General features: G+C 42.3%; 1 protein-coding gene across 2 annotated transcripts in view; it reads left to right on the top strand.

The window, feature by feature from the left end:
• The window catches only part of NLN (neurolysin), a gene marked incomplete at its 5' end in the record, with an annotated part of 29,704 nt that overhangs the window by 1,069 nt on the left and 14,278 nt on the right, over positions 1 to 14,357 (top strand). For both annotated transcript variants that reach the window (XM_083703514.1, XM_083703515.1), the window contains 4 exons: positions 4,637 to 4,893; positions 5,305 to 5,453; positions 12,828 to 12,935; positions 13,386 to 13,488. In XM_083703514.1, the coding sequence (XP_083559640.1) occupies positions 4,637 to 4,893; positions 5,305 to 5,453; positions 12,828 to 12,935; positions 13,386 to 13,488 (617 nt within the window). The remainder of the gene's footprint in view (positions 1 to 4,636; positions 4,894 to 5,304; positions 5,454 to 12,827; positions 12,936 to 13,385; positions 13,489 to 14,357) is intronic.

Below are 14,357 nucleotides of genomic sequence, written 5' to 3'. Positions count from 1 at the left end.
TTGCTCTTGAATTTTGGAGTTATTTTTTTGAAATGTGCTTAGCTGTGTTTGTAACAGACATGCTTGTATATTTAATATATGATTGAAAAACCTGTAAAGCTATTGTTCTTGTCTTTAGGAATTAGAGTGATTATAACAGTCTGCCTATATATAATATGCTATGGTCCTATACTGTACATATTTTACAGGCTAAAAAAAAAAGAATTTCTAAGACACTATCTGTGTTACTAATGAGGGTGCTTGCAGGTTTTAGATGCCATTTGAATAAGCATGCCTCTGTGACATATTCTGAAATAATTGCTTTATTCCAGCAGCCATTCCTTTGCCAATTTAGTCTTGCCTAAATTCATTAGTGGACCCGAATTTACATAGTTCTGCTTAGGATCAGGCAGTAAATCAGTGCATGTTAAATATCTGATACATGAAAGACAGATGAGTGAATCTTACAGGAGAACTTAGATATGTACAGAGTGTCTTGAGTTTGACGTAAGTAAAGTTCCATCTCTACATGAGGCATAAATAATGCAGTGCTGCTTGTTGTCCCGAAGCTGTTCTTCATATTTTCAGCAGTGCTTCTCTCACCAGTCCCTATGAAGTTACTTTCTAGTACTAGAGATGAGAGTAAATGGCCTTTATCATTGGTTGAATGTTTGTGGGATAATACTTGGTTAGACTTCTTAAGGTCAGGGAGTGAGTGTAGCAAATGAGAGTAACAGAACTGTCCTTACTTTCCTTTATATGTGCATGTTCTAGTTGCAGTGGTTAATTGCATGGCCAAGGAACGCCACATCTGCAGAAAAAGTTTTTCAAGCTCTTAATATGGAGATACTCAGTGAGCACCCTCCAAAAATAGCTGTCTGTTCATCCTGCTCTTTAATTGAAAGCCACAGAGTGTGATCTGATCCCTAAGCTGTGCCCAGTCCTAAATTCCCCTTGAACACCCAATACAACATCAGTACAGTGAATTTATGCCAGGTGATCTCACTCTAGATCTCCTTTGGTTTCTTATGGGATGCAGTGGTGGGGAACACTGCACTTGCTAATCAGCTAACCCTTGGGCATACCGGTATTTCAGACGTACACGGACCATGTAAGATTGATAGTCCCATGATTCTGTGAACCTGTCAGAATTCATCCCGCTAGTGCTGTTATTCAATAAAAGCTGTCTGCGTTAGATGTGTGTGTGTTCTCCTGATGTAAGCGCTCCTTTCTGCCATTGTTACTCAGCTTGGATGTCTAAATGGTTAGGGCCCTATAATGAAAGAAGGCAGTGGTGTTTGTCACCCTACCAGGGCTTTATATCTGCAACTTGTTTATGGCTCTGCCAATGGATAACAGCTCAATGTTCTCCTGTAACAGCCCCTTCAGCAGTTACTTCCGGTGGGGCTTGATAATAAGGTATGCTGGGGGAATGGACTAATAAACTGATGCTCAATACAGGTGAGACAGAGGTGCTCGACACAGTCACCTTTTGCCTGAAGGAACAGGCTCACCATTTCAATGTTCTCATTGATGCATATTTGTCACTGAGGGCATAGGTTGCTTCTGCGGCATGAAGTGCCTGTTAGCAGCTTATATTGGTGTGCTAGATAAAGTCTGGACACACAGAGAGTCTAACCACAGCGTTCCGTGCTCTGCTACCCTCCAGATTAGACTGTACAGTGGTGCCTCACAAGACAAAAATAATTTGTTCTGCAAGTCTTTTCGTCTTGTGATGTTTTTCGCCTTGCGAAGCACGGTCTGTCGCAACTGCGCCTCTTCAAGCGGCTTTAGGAAAAAAGTGAACAAACTCGCAAGACGTTTCCGTCTTGTGAAGCAAGCCCATAGGGAAATTCGTCTTGCGAAGCGACACAAAAACCGAAAAACCCTTTCGTCTTGCGTGTTTTTCGTTTTGCGAGCCATTCGTCTTGCGGGGCACCACTGTAATGTGCTCCATATGACGCCTTTGAAAAATGGCAGCTGGTTCAGAATGCAGCGCCTAGGATACTAAGTGGGACTGGTTGTCATGATCACATCACACTGGTGCTATTGTAGTGGTAAAGCTGGTTTTAACCTTTAAATCCCTTTACAGCCTAGGACCAGCCTATCTCCTCATGTGCCTACCCAAACGGTAACATCTTCAGGAGCAGGGGAAAGAAAGGCCTTCTCAGTAATGGCATCCTGTCATGGAATGCTGTCCCCAGAGAGATCTGCCTGGCAGCTGTTTTGTTGTCCTGTCAGTGCCAAGCAAATACCTCCTTGTTTTCCCAGGTCTTTAGAGTTAATTTTATCCCTGCCGATTGTATTTATATGGTGATTCCTGCCTTTTAGTCTTAACATTTTCTGATTATTACCTGTGCCTTCCCCACCTTCTTCTTTCTTGTTCTTTTTGCATTTTCCTTTTATGCAAATCACACCAGCAATGCCTGTTGAAGGACAGTATATAATTTTTAAATACTTTTAAAATACTTAAAACAGGCAGAGTTGCCGTTTTGTCTCTAGCAAAAGGGTTGTTTGCAGGATGTTCTTTGCTGGCACGGGATTCCGTCCCTTGTCTAAAGAGAGCCCTGGAGTTTGTGGCTGCAAGGGTTAGTTGCTGCCCTTCTAACCATTGGGCCATGGAGCCTATCGCGCAGTAGATTCTGTGTGCTGCTGGATTGCGTCTTGGCGGGGGCATAGACTGGATTCTGTGATAATCTTATGGCACACCTGCTTTCATCCATTGTTGACTGGTTCCTTCCCTCCACAGGGTACTGCAGTAATGGTGGCGTTAGCAGGGATGCAGTGGAGTGGCTGCTGGCATTGTTTCATTCTTCTTCCTTTATGCCGGTATTGTTTTGCTTTCTGCTCTGCCGCTGGGAATACATAGGATCACAATTACATGATGCTCCCACCGAATTGCCCTGCCCATCTTTTTGCAAGCTGCCAAATTCATTTTCACTTCTCCTGTTTATCAGGGGACTGCTTTGTTGGAGAGATAAGTAATTTGTATGTTTTGACGTTTTAATCCATCGTTTGTATTTCCTGGCATTGCTGAGGTTCAGTTCCCAGGGTCTGGAGGTCTGTCGTTGAGATTAAATTTCAGCTTCACTTTACATTGTCAGGTTTCTCATGGTTACCTAAATCCTGATAACAGTTGCCATAAAAAGGTCTAATTGAAATTTGTGGTTGGAACTTCACCCCGCTCCTCAATAGCAAGCTTGAATGTGTTTTGGAGCATGAATTGGGGGATTGTGAGAATGCCTTTGTTTATTTATCCCTTGTACTTTTAGAGAAAATTGGAATAATGAGGGGGCAGTGGCCTGCTGGAAGCTTAGAAAGCAAATTTAGCCTTGGGAAAAGAACTATTATGGGTAAGAGAGAAAACAGAAAAAAATTACTTTCTCCACACTCAAGTCACTGACAAGCTATTACCTAAACCTTGTATGGCAGACAGTTTCCCTCCTGAAAGGCTATTCTCCACACGCTGCCTCCCCACACTTGGTTTTCCTAAAGTTCTTTTTTTCTGATACTACTATTGTTCCTTTCGTGTTACTATTGTGACAGACTGTGGAGGGGGTTGTCTTACTGACCAGTCCCCATTTTTTAACTTACAGGCTGCCACCAGGCAGAATGGGCCTCTTTCTCTCTGTGCGAGAGAATATATGAACCCTAGGGTGATATGAAACAAAGTTTTAATCAGAATAGACCCACTGAAATGAATGGGCCTAACCTAAGTTTGGCTCTTTCCTAAAATGGATTGTTTGGCACTATGTTGTTGTTGTTGTTGTTGTTGTTGTTGTTGTTGTTGTTGTTTAGTTGTGTCCGACTCTTCATGACCCCATGGACCAGAGCACACCAGGCACTCCTGTCTTCTACTGCCTCCCGCAGTTTGGTCAAACTCATGTTGGTAGCTTCGAGAACACTGTCCAACCATCTCGTCCTCTGTCGTCCCCTTCTCCTTGTGTCCTCCATCTTTCCCAACATCAGGGTCTTTTCCAGGGAGTCTTTTCTTCTCATGAGGTGGCCAAAGTATTGGAGCCTCAGCTTCAGGATCTGTCCTTCCAGTGAGCACTCAGGGCTGATTTCCTTAAGAATGGATAGGTTTGATCTTCTTGCAGTCCATGGGACTCTCAAGAGTCTCTTCCAGCACCATAATTCAAAAGCAGCACCTCTGATTCCAGTGTCTCTGTGGCCAGCCAGAAAATTCCTAAGAGGGTAGTGCCACCTTTTTAATTCTACACCTGCATGTCAAAAGGATGAGCCAATTTATCCAGCTATCTCTAATGAAAAAAAGGAGTACTGTAATTTCAAAAATGTTTATTTGGAGACAAAGCCTTTAAATATATGTTTATTCATCTTCATCGTAGGAGTCTGAACTCCCCAGACACTGGTTGGCATTGTTGAGCTACATCTGAATATATGGTTTTGCCACACTATATATGGATTTACCTCAAATTTTCTATCCCCTTCCCCAGTTTTCTTCTGGGCCTTCATGTCTCTAATCCTAGTCCTTATCAAAACATTTCAAATGTATAAAAAACTTCAGAATCTTTCGTCTCACCTTATATTTCTTAATAGTTAATCTCCACAAGTGCACCTGTAATTTCCAGTTAACCCATTTTTTTGCTATATTGCTTCTTTTGCTATTTAGCTTCTCCCCTCCTTCTATTTACAGGGCAGGTGGTCCAAGGGTTTTACTCAGAATGACATTAGGAACAGAAATTACTTCAGCTTTCAAGGCCTCATCCTGTAGTGCATCAGACCGAAACTTCTTGAAATGGGATTTGCCGCCAGAGCAAATTAGAACAAGGACTGAAGAACTTATCAAGAAAACAAAGCAAATCTACGACAGCATTGGAATGCTTGATATGGAAGAGGTTACTTATGAGAACACTGTACAGGCTTTAGCAGATATAGAAGTGGAGTATTCAGGTAATTGTGACATGGCTAAGTATCAATTTCAATTTGCACCAGAAGGAGAGAGACTAAATTTGTGAAATAAGATTTCTAAGCACAGGTGCTTATAGCTAAATATAACAGCAGGGGCATGATAAAGTATGGAATTAGATTTTCAGCAATGTGATTTTATAACAACTTTGAATTGTGCAGGCTAGGTAGGAAGTTGACCATTTAGGGCTTTGCATGCATATGGAATTAGCCAAGAAAACACTTTTTCTGCTTGACATTCTATGAAAAGCTCAAACAAATCTTGAAATAGTAACAGGGTGTTTTTTTAAAAAAAAATTCTAGATAATTTGTTCATCCAAATGACTAGTACTGAGTACTGCTGTTATACACTGTCTTTTCTTTATTTTGGGTTGTTTATTTTTGGTTTTCTTTTAGTGGAAAGAAGCATGCTGGATTTTCCACAACATGTCTCACCTGATAAAGATGTCCGTGCAGCAAGCACAGAAGCTGATAAGAGGCTTTCTCACTTTGATGTTGAGATGAGCATGAGAGAAGATGTATTCCAAAGGGTTGTCCATTTACAGGTAAAACAGTAGGGAAGATTACTTGTCAGCCATTTGCCTAGGTGCCTTATAATGCCAAGTCTTGCAAGAAGTTCTGTCTATGTGTGCAGTGCTTTTCAGCATCTCTGTTAATTTTTTTTACTTAAGAAATAGAGAGATAGCTGTGTCTGCTGTGGTTTAATAGAAAGCTGGAAGAAATGGTTAACACTTCTCAAGAAGAATTCAGTAAGAAGAAATGACCTGTGGTTTACACAGCTGCTCCAAGCAGTGGGGAAAAAAGGGATTGCAACGTAATCAATTAAATATGTTTTCATTTCGATGGTTGGATATTTCTGATCGTTTAATATTTCCTTAAAATAAAACACCCGTTGGCTTGCATCCAAACATCACACAAGAAAATCACAAATCAAAATAAATCAGGAAGGGGGAAAATCACAATAAAAGCAAATCTAATGAAAACAATTTCAGCATTAACTCGTCAGATTAAGATCTGTACAAAAAAAAAGAAAAAGAAAAAAGCAGACCAAGTAGGACAGCCCCTGACTGTCATGGCAGATTTAGCTGGGATTCCTGCAAAACGAGTTTGGACTAGATCACCCACAGGGACCCTTCTGACTTTACAATTATGTGGTTCATTGTATGTCTCCCCCTGCATGCGCGCACACCAGGGCTTAGTTCCTGAGTTTATGGAGTTGAAGTGCATTTTCATCCAACATATCTTGCAAAAATGAATTAGGCCCCATCAGCTGCTAGAACTTTTCTATAGGGATATACTAGAATGTTGAACAGAATATCCCACTCTTTGCTCAGGCCATTTTTACAGCACTTATTGAAATACTTTATTGTCACTTGTGCAACTTGTATACAGTGAGATTACACTTAGCCCTGTACTTGCTCTAGAAACTGAAGGCCATGGAATATTTCTCCACCATTGTTTGATAACTGGAACTCATTTTCTCTGCACCTAAATAAATCTTTTGTAGCTGCAATCTAGGTCAATTAAAAGCTTTGCTATAGTTAGCAATGGGTTTTAGCAATGCTATGGCTTGTTAGAAAACATTGGTCGTGCACAGGAACAATGCAGTTCTTTGGTGATGTTAACTTATTACACAACATTCAGATTAGATCATCCTTTATATACACTTTCATCTCAAAGTAGTCACTTATGTAAGTGGCGCATGTAGACAGAATAAGAGGCTAATATGAAAACAGGCTGATACAATTCCACTGCTGAGCATTTGCATAGGCCTTAATATAATATCTGTTATTTGCTAGTTACAGTTAAGTGTCTATTGTTAGCAGTGTACAATGATAAAAGTAAAGACTAACCCTGTTTTTAGGCTTATCGTTTACAAAAGCTGCTTGTGAATGGTGTTGCAAATGCTTTATTTATTGGAGATGCAGCTTTTACTATACGGTGAAATGTGACCACTTGTGTGGGTCACAATTCGGTTATCTTCATTGTCATATATTTTAATCCTACTGTAGCATTTTTACTTTTTTTGTTTCAAATCAAAATAAAGCAGGATTTTTTTTCAGTATTTATGATCATGTTTACGTTAATGCTGTACTTGAAGAGCCCATGTCTTACCAAAATTCCCACCACTCTTTTGGTTACTTGCCTTGAATTGCTTTTTAAAAATGTTTTGCTCTCAACAGTTTTATTTTGTTGTTTGAACATTATAAACTGCTTCTTCTAGTCCTGGTGACAGCTGAATTACATTTGTGACAAATTTCCACACTATTCATTGGAGGGTTTTCATTATAAAAAGAAGCAATGCTCAGTCAGGATGCCTCTGTCTAAAAATGATGATTCTCAGTAGGAGATTCTGTTGCCTAGAGGGATTTTCCTGTAATATAATTCCTGTTTTGCTGATGAGCAGAAGGAAGCCTCTAGTGTGATCTCTTTGGCTAAACGCTTCATCTTCTATTTGTTGAATTAACATTAACGTTTTATTAAATTTCTTTTTCATCATGTTGTTATAAACATATATGAAAAGAGGACAAGATAAACATGGGTAGAAAAATAAAAGCTAAGGGGTGGACCTTTGCCAGCATTGGCTGTCCTCCACAGTTTAGATCTTGTGATAATGTATAGGACTGGGAGAAAATGGCCTTCTAAAGTTCACCAGTTTATTTGCAAGTGGGGGGAATAGGGAGGAGGCGTAATGGGGGGGGGATTCTCCAACGTTTTCAGAGTTAGAAAAACAATTCTCAGAATAAAATTATTTTATGGGAAATTTTGGTTTAGAAATTTTGAACTCAGTTACATTGCTAGGTCATCCGGAAGGAAGCAGGGACCTAAAAGGATTACCACATCACTTCTACCAACAATATTAAAATGCCATGGGCTGTTTGCATTACTCACCAACCCCACCTACCTGCCACCCTCTGCTTTGCAGCTTGCCCCAAGCCGCTTTCTCCAGTTTGAAAGCATACCAGTGCAAGTAGATAAATAGGTACCACTGCAGTGGGAAGGTAAATGGCGTTTCCGTGTACTCTGGCACTCATCATGGTGTTCCATTGTGCCAGAAGCCGTTTAGTCATGCCGGAAAGCTGCCTGTGGACAAATGCCGGCTCCCTCGGCCTGAAGCGAGATGAGCGCTGCACTCTGTAGTCAAGCTTGACTGGACTTAACCATCCAGGGGTCCTTTACCTTTTTTTTTAACCTCACCCTACCCTATCTTCTTTTCTTCCCATAGTGGCAGCAGTAGAGACTTTGTTCCTCTCTGTTTTGGTCCCCCACCCACCCATGAGCAGATGTGGTGAGTAACCTGACTCCCACTTTCAGACTTGGAACTCAAACTATTAGTTATTTCAAAAATCTGTATGGCATCCCAGCTTAGAGCAGTCTACAGGTTACATGGTTCTAAGGCAAAGCAGAGCTCTATGGCTAGAACAGCATCCCAGCAATTGACATGCCCTTTAGACTTTCCTTTTTGAAGAGTGGGCACAGTCATTCACATGGCTGAACTTCTGAGCCTCAGGACTAGCCAAGCAAGCTCCTCCTCCTTCAGGTTGGCTGATTTGGAAGGGTCTGTTAATTGATGGTGCTGTTACCTCTACATCCTTGGAGACAGAGGTGGAGATGGCTGGGCTTGGCCCACAGTCAGATTGATCCTTAAGTACCTCCCCTGATTAGGATGGCTCTTTATTGATAGCACGTGGCACCCAGACGTGGGTCTGGTGCTATATCAGTCAGCTGTAAGGTAAAGTCAGGGTATCCAATGGTGCTGAGGAGGCGTCATTCCTCTGACAACATATTTGGCTCTTCCCCCAAGTCTGAGCCTCCCAACTCCCAACCACTGGGACCCTCTCCAAGGTCAGAGTCCTGTAGATCCTGTGCATCATTTTATATAATGTTTTTCTGTATTGTTCATGGTACAGAAGATACATTTTGAGAAAAGGATCCTTGGATCTTGACCACTGTCTCCCAGCCCTGTGGGCCCCTCCCCTGGATCAGAGTCTTCCTGAACTCCTCTGAGCAACGAAGAGGGCTGATTTGCAGAGGACCCTGAGGAGAGCTGCAGGGTGGGCTTGAGAGCTTGCTTTCTGATTCACAGGAGTCTGATGCTGAGGATCCTAGGGAGGGTCCAAGTTTGTGGGAAGGGGGATTTCCCTCAACCTACTCTTCACGCCCTGCCTTCCTCTCCATTGCTGTTGGGATCTGCCTCTGACAATTCCACTGTGCCTACCTGCCACTCCCTTCACCTCTTGGAGTTGTCAGATGCTGGGTCTAGCCTCATCTCTCCAGAGGGGGTTGCTCCACCTGTCCCGTCCACCCCTCGGGAAGCAGGGACACTTGCCCCATCACTCTTTTCCTAGAGACACCAACAGAGGCACGAACAGATGGAAGGGGGTTCAGCCTTTCACATGGGGAGCTAGATTGCTTGCTAACAAATGGAATTGCTTGACATGCTAAATCGCCCACCCTGTTTCCTTATCATAGGATTGAAGGGGGTGTTGGATCAGCTTCTTCAGCTGAGTAGCCATGTCACCTGCTGTGCCTTTATCTGTGCTACTAAGTATGTGTATTACATACTGTGCCTTTGAATAACACACTTGCATCTGTATCACAATAATCTGAGCATTAAAGCTTTTGGAAAAACAGGTCACCCAAGTCCACATTTGTCAGCAAGTGGAAGCCAAGACATCTTCCTCCTCATCTGACTAATCCCGTCAAGATATCTCCATGGTTTTCAGATCACCGGCAGCAACATTTCCTAAAAACTAGATTAAAATGGAAGGATATATAACAAATAAAACTGGGCAGTATACAAAACAATTACAAATGTAGGAGTCCCACAAAGCTTGGATAAACATATATGTTCTTAAGAGGCATTTCAAAGTCATTAAAACATAATACCCAATCATCCAAAGCATCAATCCATGAGGTTAAAAGTACTTGATGCTGGGACTGGACCACAGGTTGAGCCTGAATGTAAATTGGGGGTGGGGCTCCTGGGAATCCAGGATGAGCTTGGGATGTCGGAAATCCACTGATATGGGTAATAAAGAGCTACTCAGGTAGGGAGAGGCAGCACCAGTGGCAAGGAAGCTTGTCAGTCTCCATCTATAAAAAGATAGATGCCTAGAGAGGAGGGTTAAACATATTTAGAAGGGCTAAACATATATATTCACAAAAGCAAGAGTGGGGGACTTGTGGTTTCTTCAAGTGTTGTAGGACTCCAGTTCTCATCAGCCCCAGAGAGCATGGCCAGTATCAACTGTGATGAGAGTTGTAGATCAAAACCACATAGAGGACCACCTTACCCTGTAAGAATACAGATCTGAGAGGCTGAGAATACAGATTGAGAGGCTGAGTGAAACCTGCCTTTTGAGACCCTGCCTGAGGCAAAGTTTTTGAGCAGTGATAACCTTTTCTAGGAAACAATTTTGTGTTGCTCTGTTCGGCAGCTGAAGAACAGGGATTAAAGGAATGTAGCCTTGCCTGAAGTATGTGTAGTTATCTCCTTCCACCTTTGCCTTGTGACAGGATTTGCCCACAATCCCATCAGAATTAAATGCCCTGTGCTAAGAGGATAGAAGTTAGTTGAATGCCTGACACACCAAAGAAATCTGGACAATGTAGGGAATACTGCTGTTGTATAATGCGGCATGGATTAGCTCCAAAATGTACTAAAAGTACTATCCAGTGCTAGGTCCAACTCAAGAGTAAAACCATTGAAATTAATGAACATTACTAATTTAGGTTCATTAATTCAGTGGGGATATCTTGAGTAGAACCTAATTGGATACAGCCCTGATGTAGAAAAGGGTGCTGACATAAAACAAGAAAAGTGTTCTATTTTCCAAATGTTGAAAAATAATGTCTTTCGGGTTTTACACAAAGCTCTTTTTGTGCGTTCCACCTGCATACAAATCGTGCACATAAGCAGGGAGAGCAGATGCTAAACTCTGCCCCCCCGCCACCATCTACCGTAACTCATGGAGGGTGAAAGACGGAAGCAGTGAGCCTCCCCTATGCATAGAGGCTCCCTGCATGATTCAGAACCCTCCATAGCAACTGGAATTGGGCACTGACTACTTGCTGCGGCCAGCGGATTTAATTTATGAATAACAACTCAAAACGAAGTACAGGAGTACCTCGGGTTACAGGCGCTTCAGGGTACAGATGCTACAGGTTACAGAAATAGGACCTTGAGTTAAAAACTTTGCTTCAGGATGAGAACAGAAATCGCGCAGCAGCGACAGGAGGCCCCATTAGCTAAAGTGGTACCTCAGGTTAAGAACGGACCTTCAGAACGAATTAAGTTCCAAACCCGAGGTACCACTGTACTGGAGATTTTGGGTTGGCATACTGCATTTTCTCCAACGAGCAACATCTCTGCTCATTGTGGCTTATCCATTACCTTGGATATCCTCCAACCCTTCTATTAAGTTGTTTATTCATACTCTCCCCTCTTCCTGTTCTGCAATGTGCCCTGCTCCACAAAGTGCTGATTACTTAAGTGTGTTGTTGCAAGCTCTCTGTATTAGGAGATGTAGAAAAGGAAAAGCTAATGGTTTGTTTGCAAACATTTGAATGTAGCTGGAGACAGGAAGATACCTGATAGATGTTTCAGGCACGGTGTGTGTGAAAAATTAAACCATTTCTCTGCTTGGTTGGCCATAAACACCCTGGTGGTTAATTTAAATGCTTGGAAATTGCTCCTTCCCACCTCTCCGCTGCCACTTAGTTCCAAGTAAGAATGCATAGATGGCAGCCTAATTTGTTTGTACCTGCCTTCTTCAAAAATGCCTTCATCTCTGAGCAGTGTGTGATGACCCAGCTGTAACATGAAACGTCGTTGTTTGCCCCTTAATGTTTGCTCCCTGTGGAAAAGCCCAGTGTGGCAGCTGGCATGCTTCGCTCTAGAATTCCTCAAACAAAATCAATATTTACCCAACAGTATTCTGTTAGTTAACATTTTATTCTCACACACCATGTGCATGCTTGTGAAGCAGAGGGGCACCACTAGGCATGACTGAGTGAATTAAACAGGGTCCTGTTCTCCGCCGCCCCCCCTAAGTTGTGCTATAGTCCTCATTCATGTCTAACCTCTTGCTAGGTGGCTTGCACAAGCTGCTGCCCATTTGTAGTGTACTGATAACACCTTTCAGGATTGTTGTGTGTGGAGGATTGCTGAATATATTGGTCAAGATCTTTGAACATTCTACAGCAGGGGTAGCTAACCTGGTGCCCTCCAGGTGTTGTTGGACTACATCTCCCATCATTCCCTGACCACTGGTCATGGTGACTAAGGTTGATGGAAACTGTCTTCCAACATCATCTAGAGGGCTACAGGTTAGCCACCTCTGTTGTAAAGAATGACAGAAATGGTTTGTACATAGTGTTAACTTTTGGGAAAACATTCCTGGTGTGTTGTAGAATGCTGATAACTGCATCATTAGATCAATGTAAAAAAAAAAACAATATTTCACACACCAGAAATGTACAATTCAAATAAATAGTGAATACTGTCTACCTCGGTTCATTTTGCAGATGAGGCACAGGCAGTGGTGGTTGCCAATGTGAAAGCACTCACCTGACTGCCTGTTGTTGTTGAGGTGCAAACACCCTGGCGGGAGCACTGATTTACACCACACCAGTCTCCCCACTGTACCCCCTTGCCACCTCCCAGTAAGCAGGTGATGGGAAATCAGGTCAATGCCCCGCCAACTCCTACTGGGCATAGGTAAACTCTTTCAATACTGGACAAAAGATTAATGTTTTCTTTAGTAAAATGCCTGATATAATATGTGTGTGTGTGTGTGTGTGTCCCCTCATTCATGATGCAGAAGGAGACAGCCAACGTTCTTCTTATTCCTGTGATGCTCACTGAGCTTTTAATATGCTAGGAAATGGCTAAATATCATCTACTTTCATTTCAGCAAACATGTGACATTGAGACTTTAAGGCCTGAAGCCAAAAGATACTTGAAGAAGTCAATAAAAATGGGGGAAAGGAATGGTCTCCATCTTCCTACAGAAGTACAAAATGTAAGTATGATATCCACAGATAGTAAAACAAGAACATTCCAAACAGTATGGTTTTTGAGTGATTGGTGGTTTCCTTAGACAAGAAGTCCCAACTGCCTTATCGGGGTTCCTGACCGTATGGGGCATTCAGGCTGACACACTTCCACACTACCTTCAGAGCTTCACAGTAAACAATGGAAGAAGCATGCCCAGTGACAACGGAGGTGGCATACCTTCCTCCATCCCTCTTTGATCCAAGCTGAATGCAGGAAGAAAGCTAGGATCACAGATACAGAAGTATGCACTTTAATTGACGGATTTAAACTATAGATACATGACTTGAGTAACTCAGGCTGATATATCGAAAGTGCTCTTTGTCCTTGGCAAATAAATTAGCATGTTAAAACTGTTGTGCTATTCTGTTTGTTTTTAATAAAGGTTATCCTTCTCCCATCTTTCTCTCCTATTAAGGAAATCAAGATGATAAAGCAGACACTGAGCGAACTATGCATTGACTTCAGCAAAAACCTCAATGAAGATAATACATTCCTGATATTTTCTCAAGATGAACTTTGTGAGTGTGTGTGTGTATTTACCAATTGCTGTTGAGAGGAGGTGTATGGATTTTTGTATTAACGCTATCAAATGATTAAGTGTTATGCTGCTAAGTCTTCCAGATATGTGTAAGCATTGTCTCAATCAGCTGTCCTCAATCAAGTACCCCACATATGTTTTGGATGCCCATATTGGCTGGGGTTGATGGGACTTGCAGTTGAAAACATCTGGAGAGCTCCAGGTTGGGAAAAGCTACCTCAGATACTTATCAGCTTCACCTGTCGAAAGTATAGTTAACATCTTGCTCTCATTTCCACTTTACTTGCAATGACCATTTCCCCACAGCTGTATATTGTTATTTTCATATTTTATATCTTATTTGGGCCATTTTGGTGGATGGAAGAATCATAGAATCATAGAGTTGGAAGAGACCACAAGGGCCATCGAGTCCAACCCCCTGCCAAGCAGGAAACACCATCAGAGCACTCCTGACATATGGTTGTCAAGCCTCTGCTTAAAGACCTCCAAAGAAGGAGACTCCACCACACTCCTTGGCAGCAAATTCCACTGTCGAACAGCTCTTACTGTCAGGAAGTTCTTCCTAATGTTTAGGTGGAATCTTCTTTCTTGTAGTTTGGATCCATTGCTCCGTGTCCGCTTCTCTGGAGCAGCAGAAAACAACCTTTCTCCCTCCTCTATGTGACATCCTTTTATATATTTGAACATGGCTATCATATCACCCCTTAACCTCCTCTTCTCCAGGCTAAACATGCCCAGCTCCCTTAGCCGTTCCTCATAAGGCATCGTTTCCAGGCCTCTGACCATTTTGGTTGCCCTCCTCTGGACACGTTCCAGTTTGTCAGTGTCCTTCTTGAACTGTGGTGCCCA

The sequence above is a fragment of the Podarcis gaigeae genome (genome assembly GCF_964106915.1).
Source record: "Podarcis gaigeae genome assembly, chromosome: 11".
Lineage (NCBI taxonomy): Eukaryota > Metazoa > Chordata > Lepidosauria > Squamata > Lacertidae > Podarcis > Podarcis gaigeae.
This window is presented reverse-complemented; position numbering and strand designations above follow the sequence as displayed.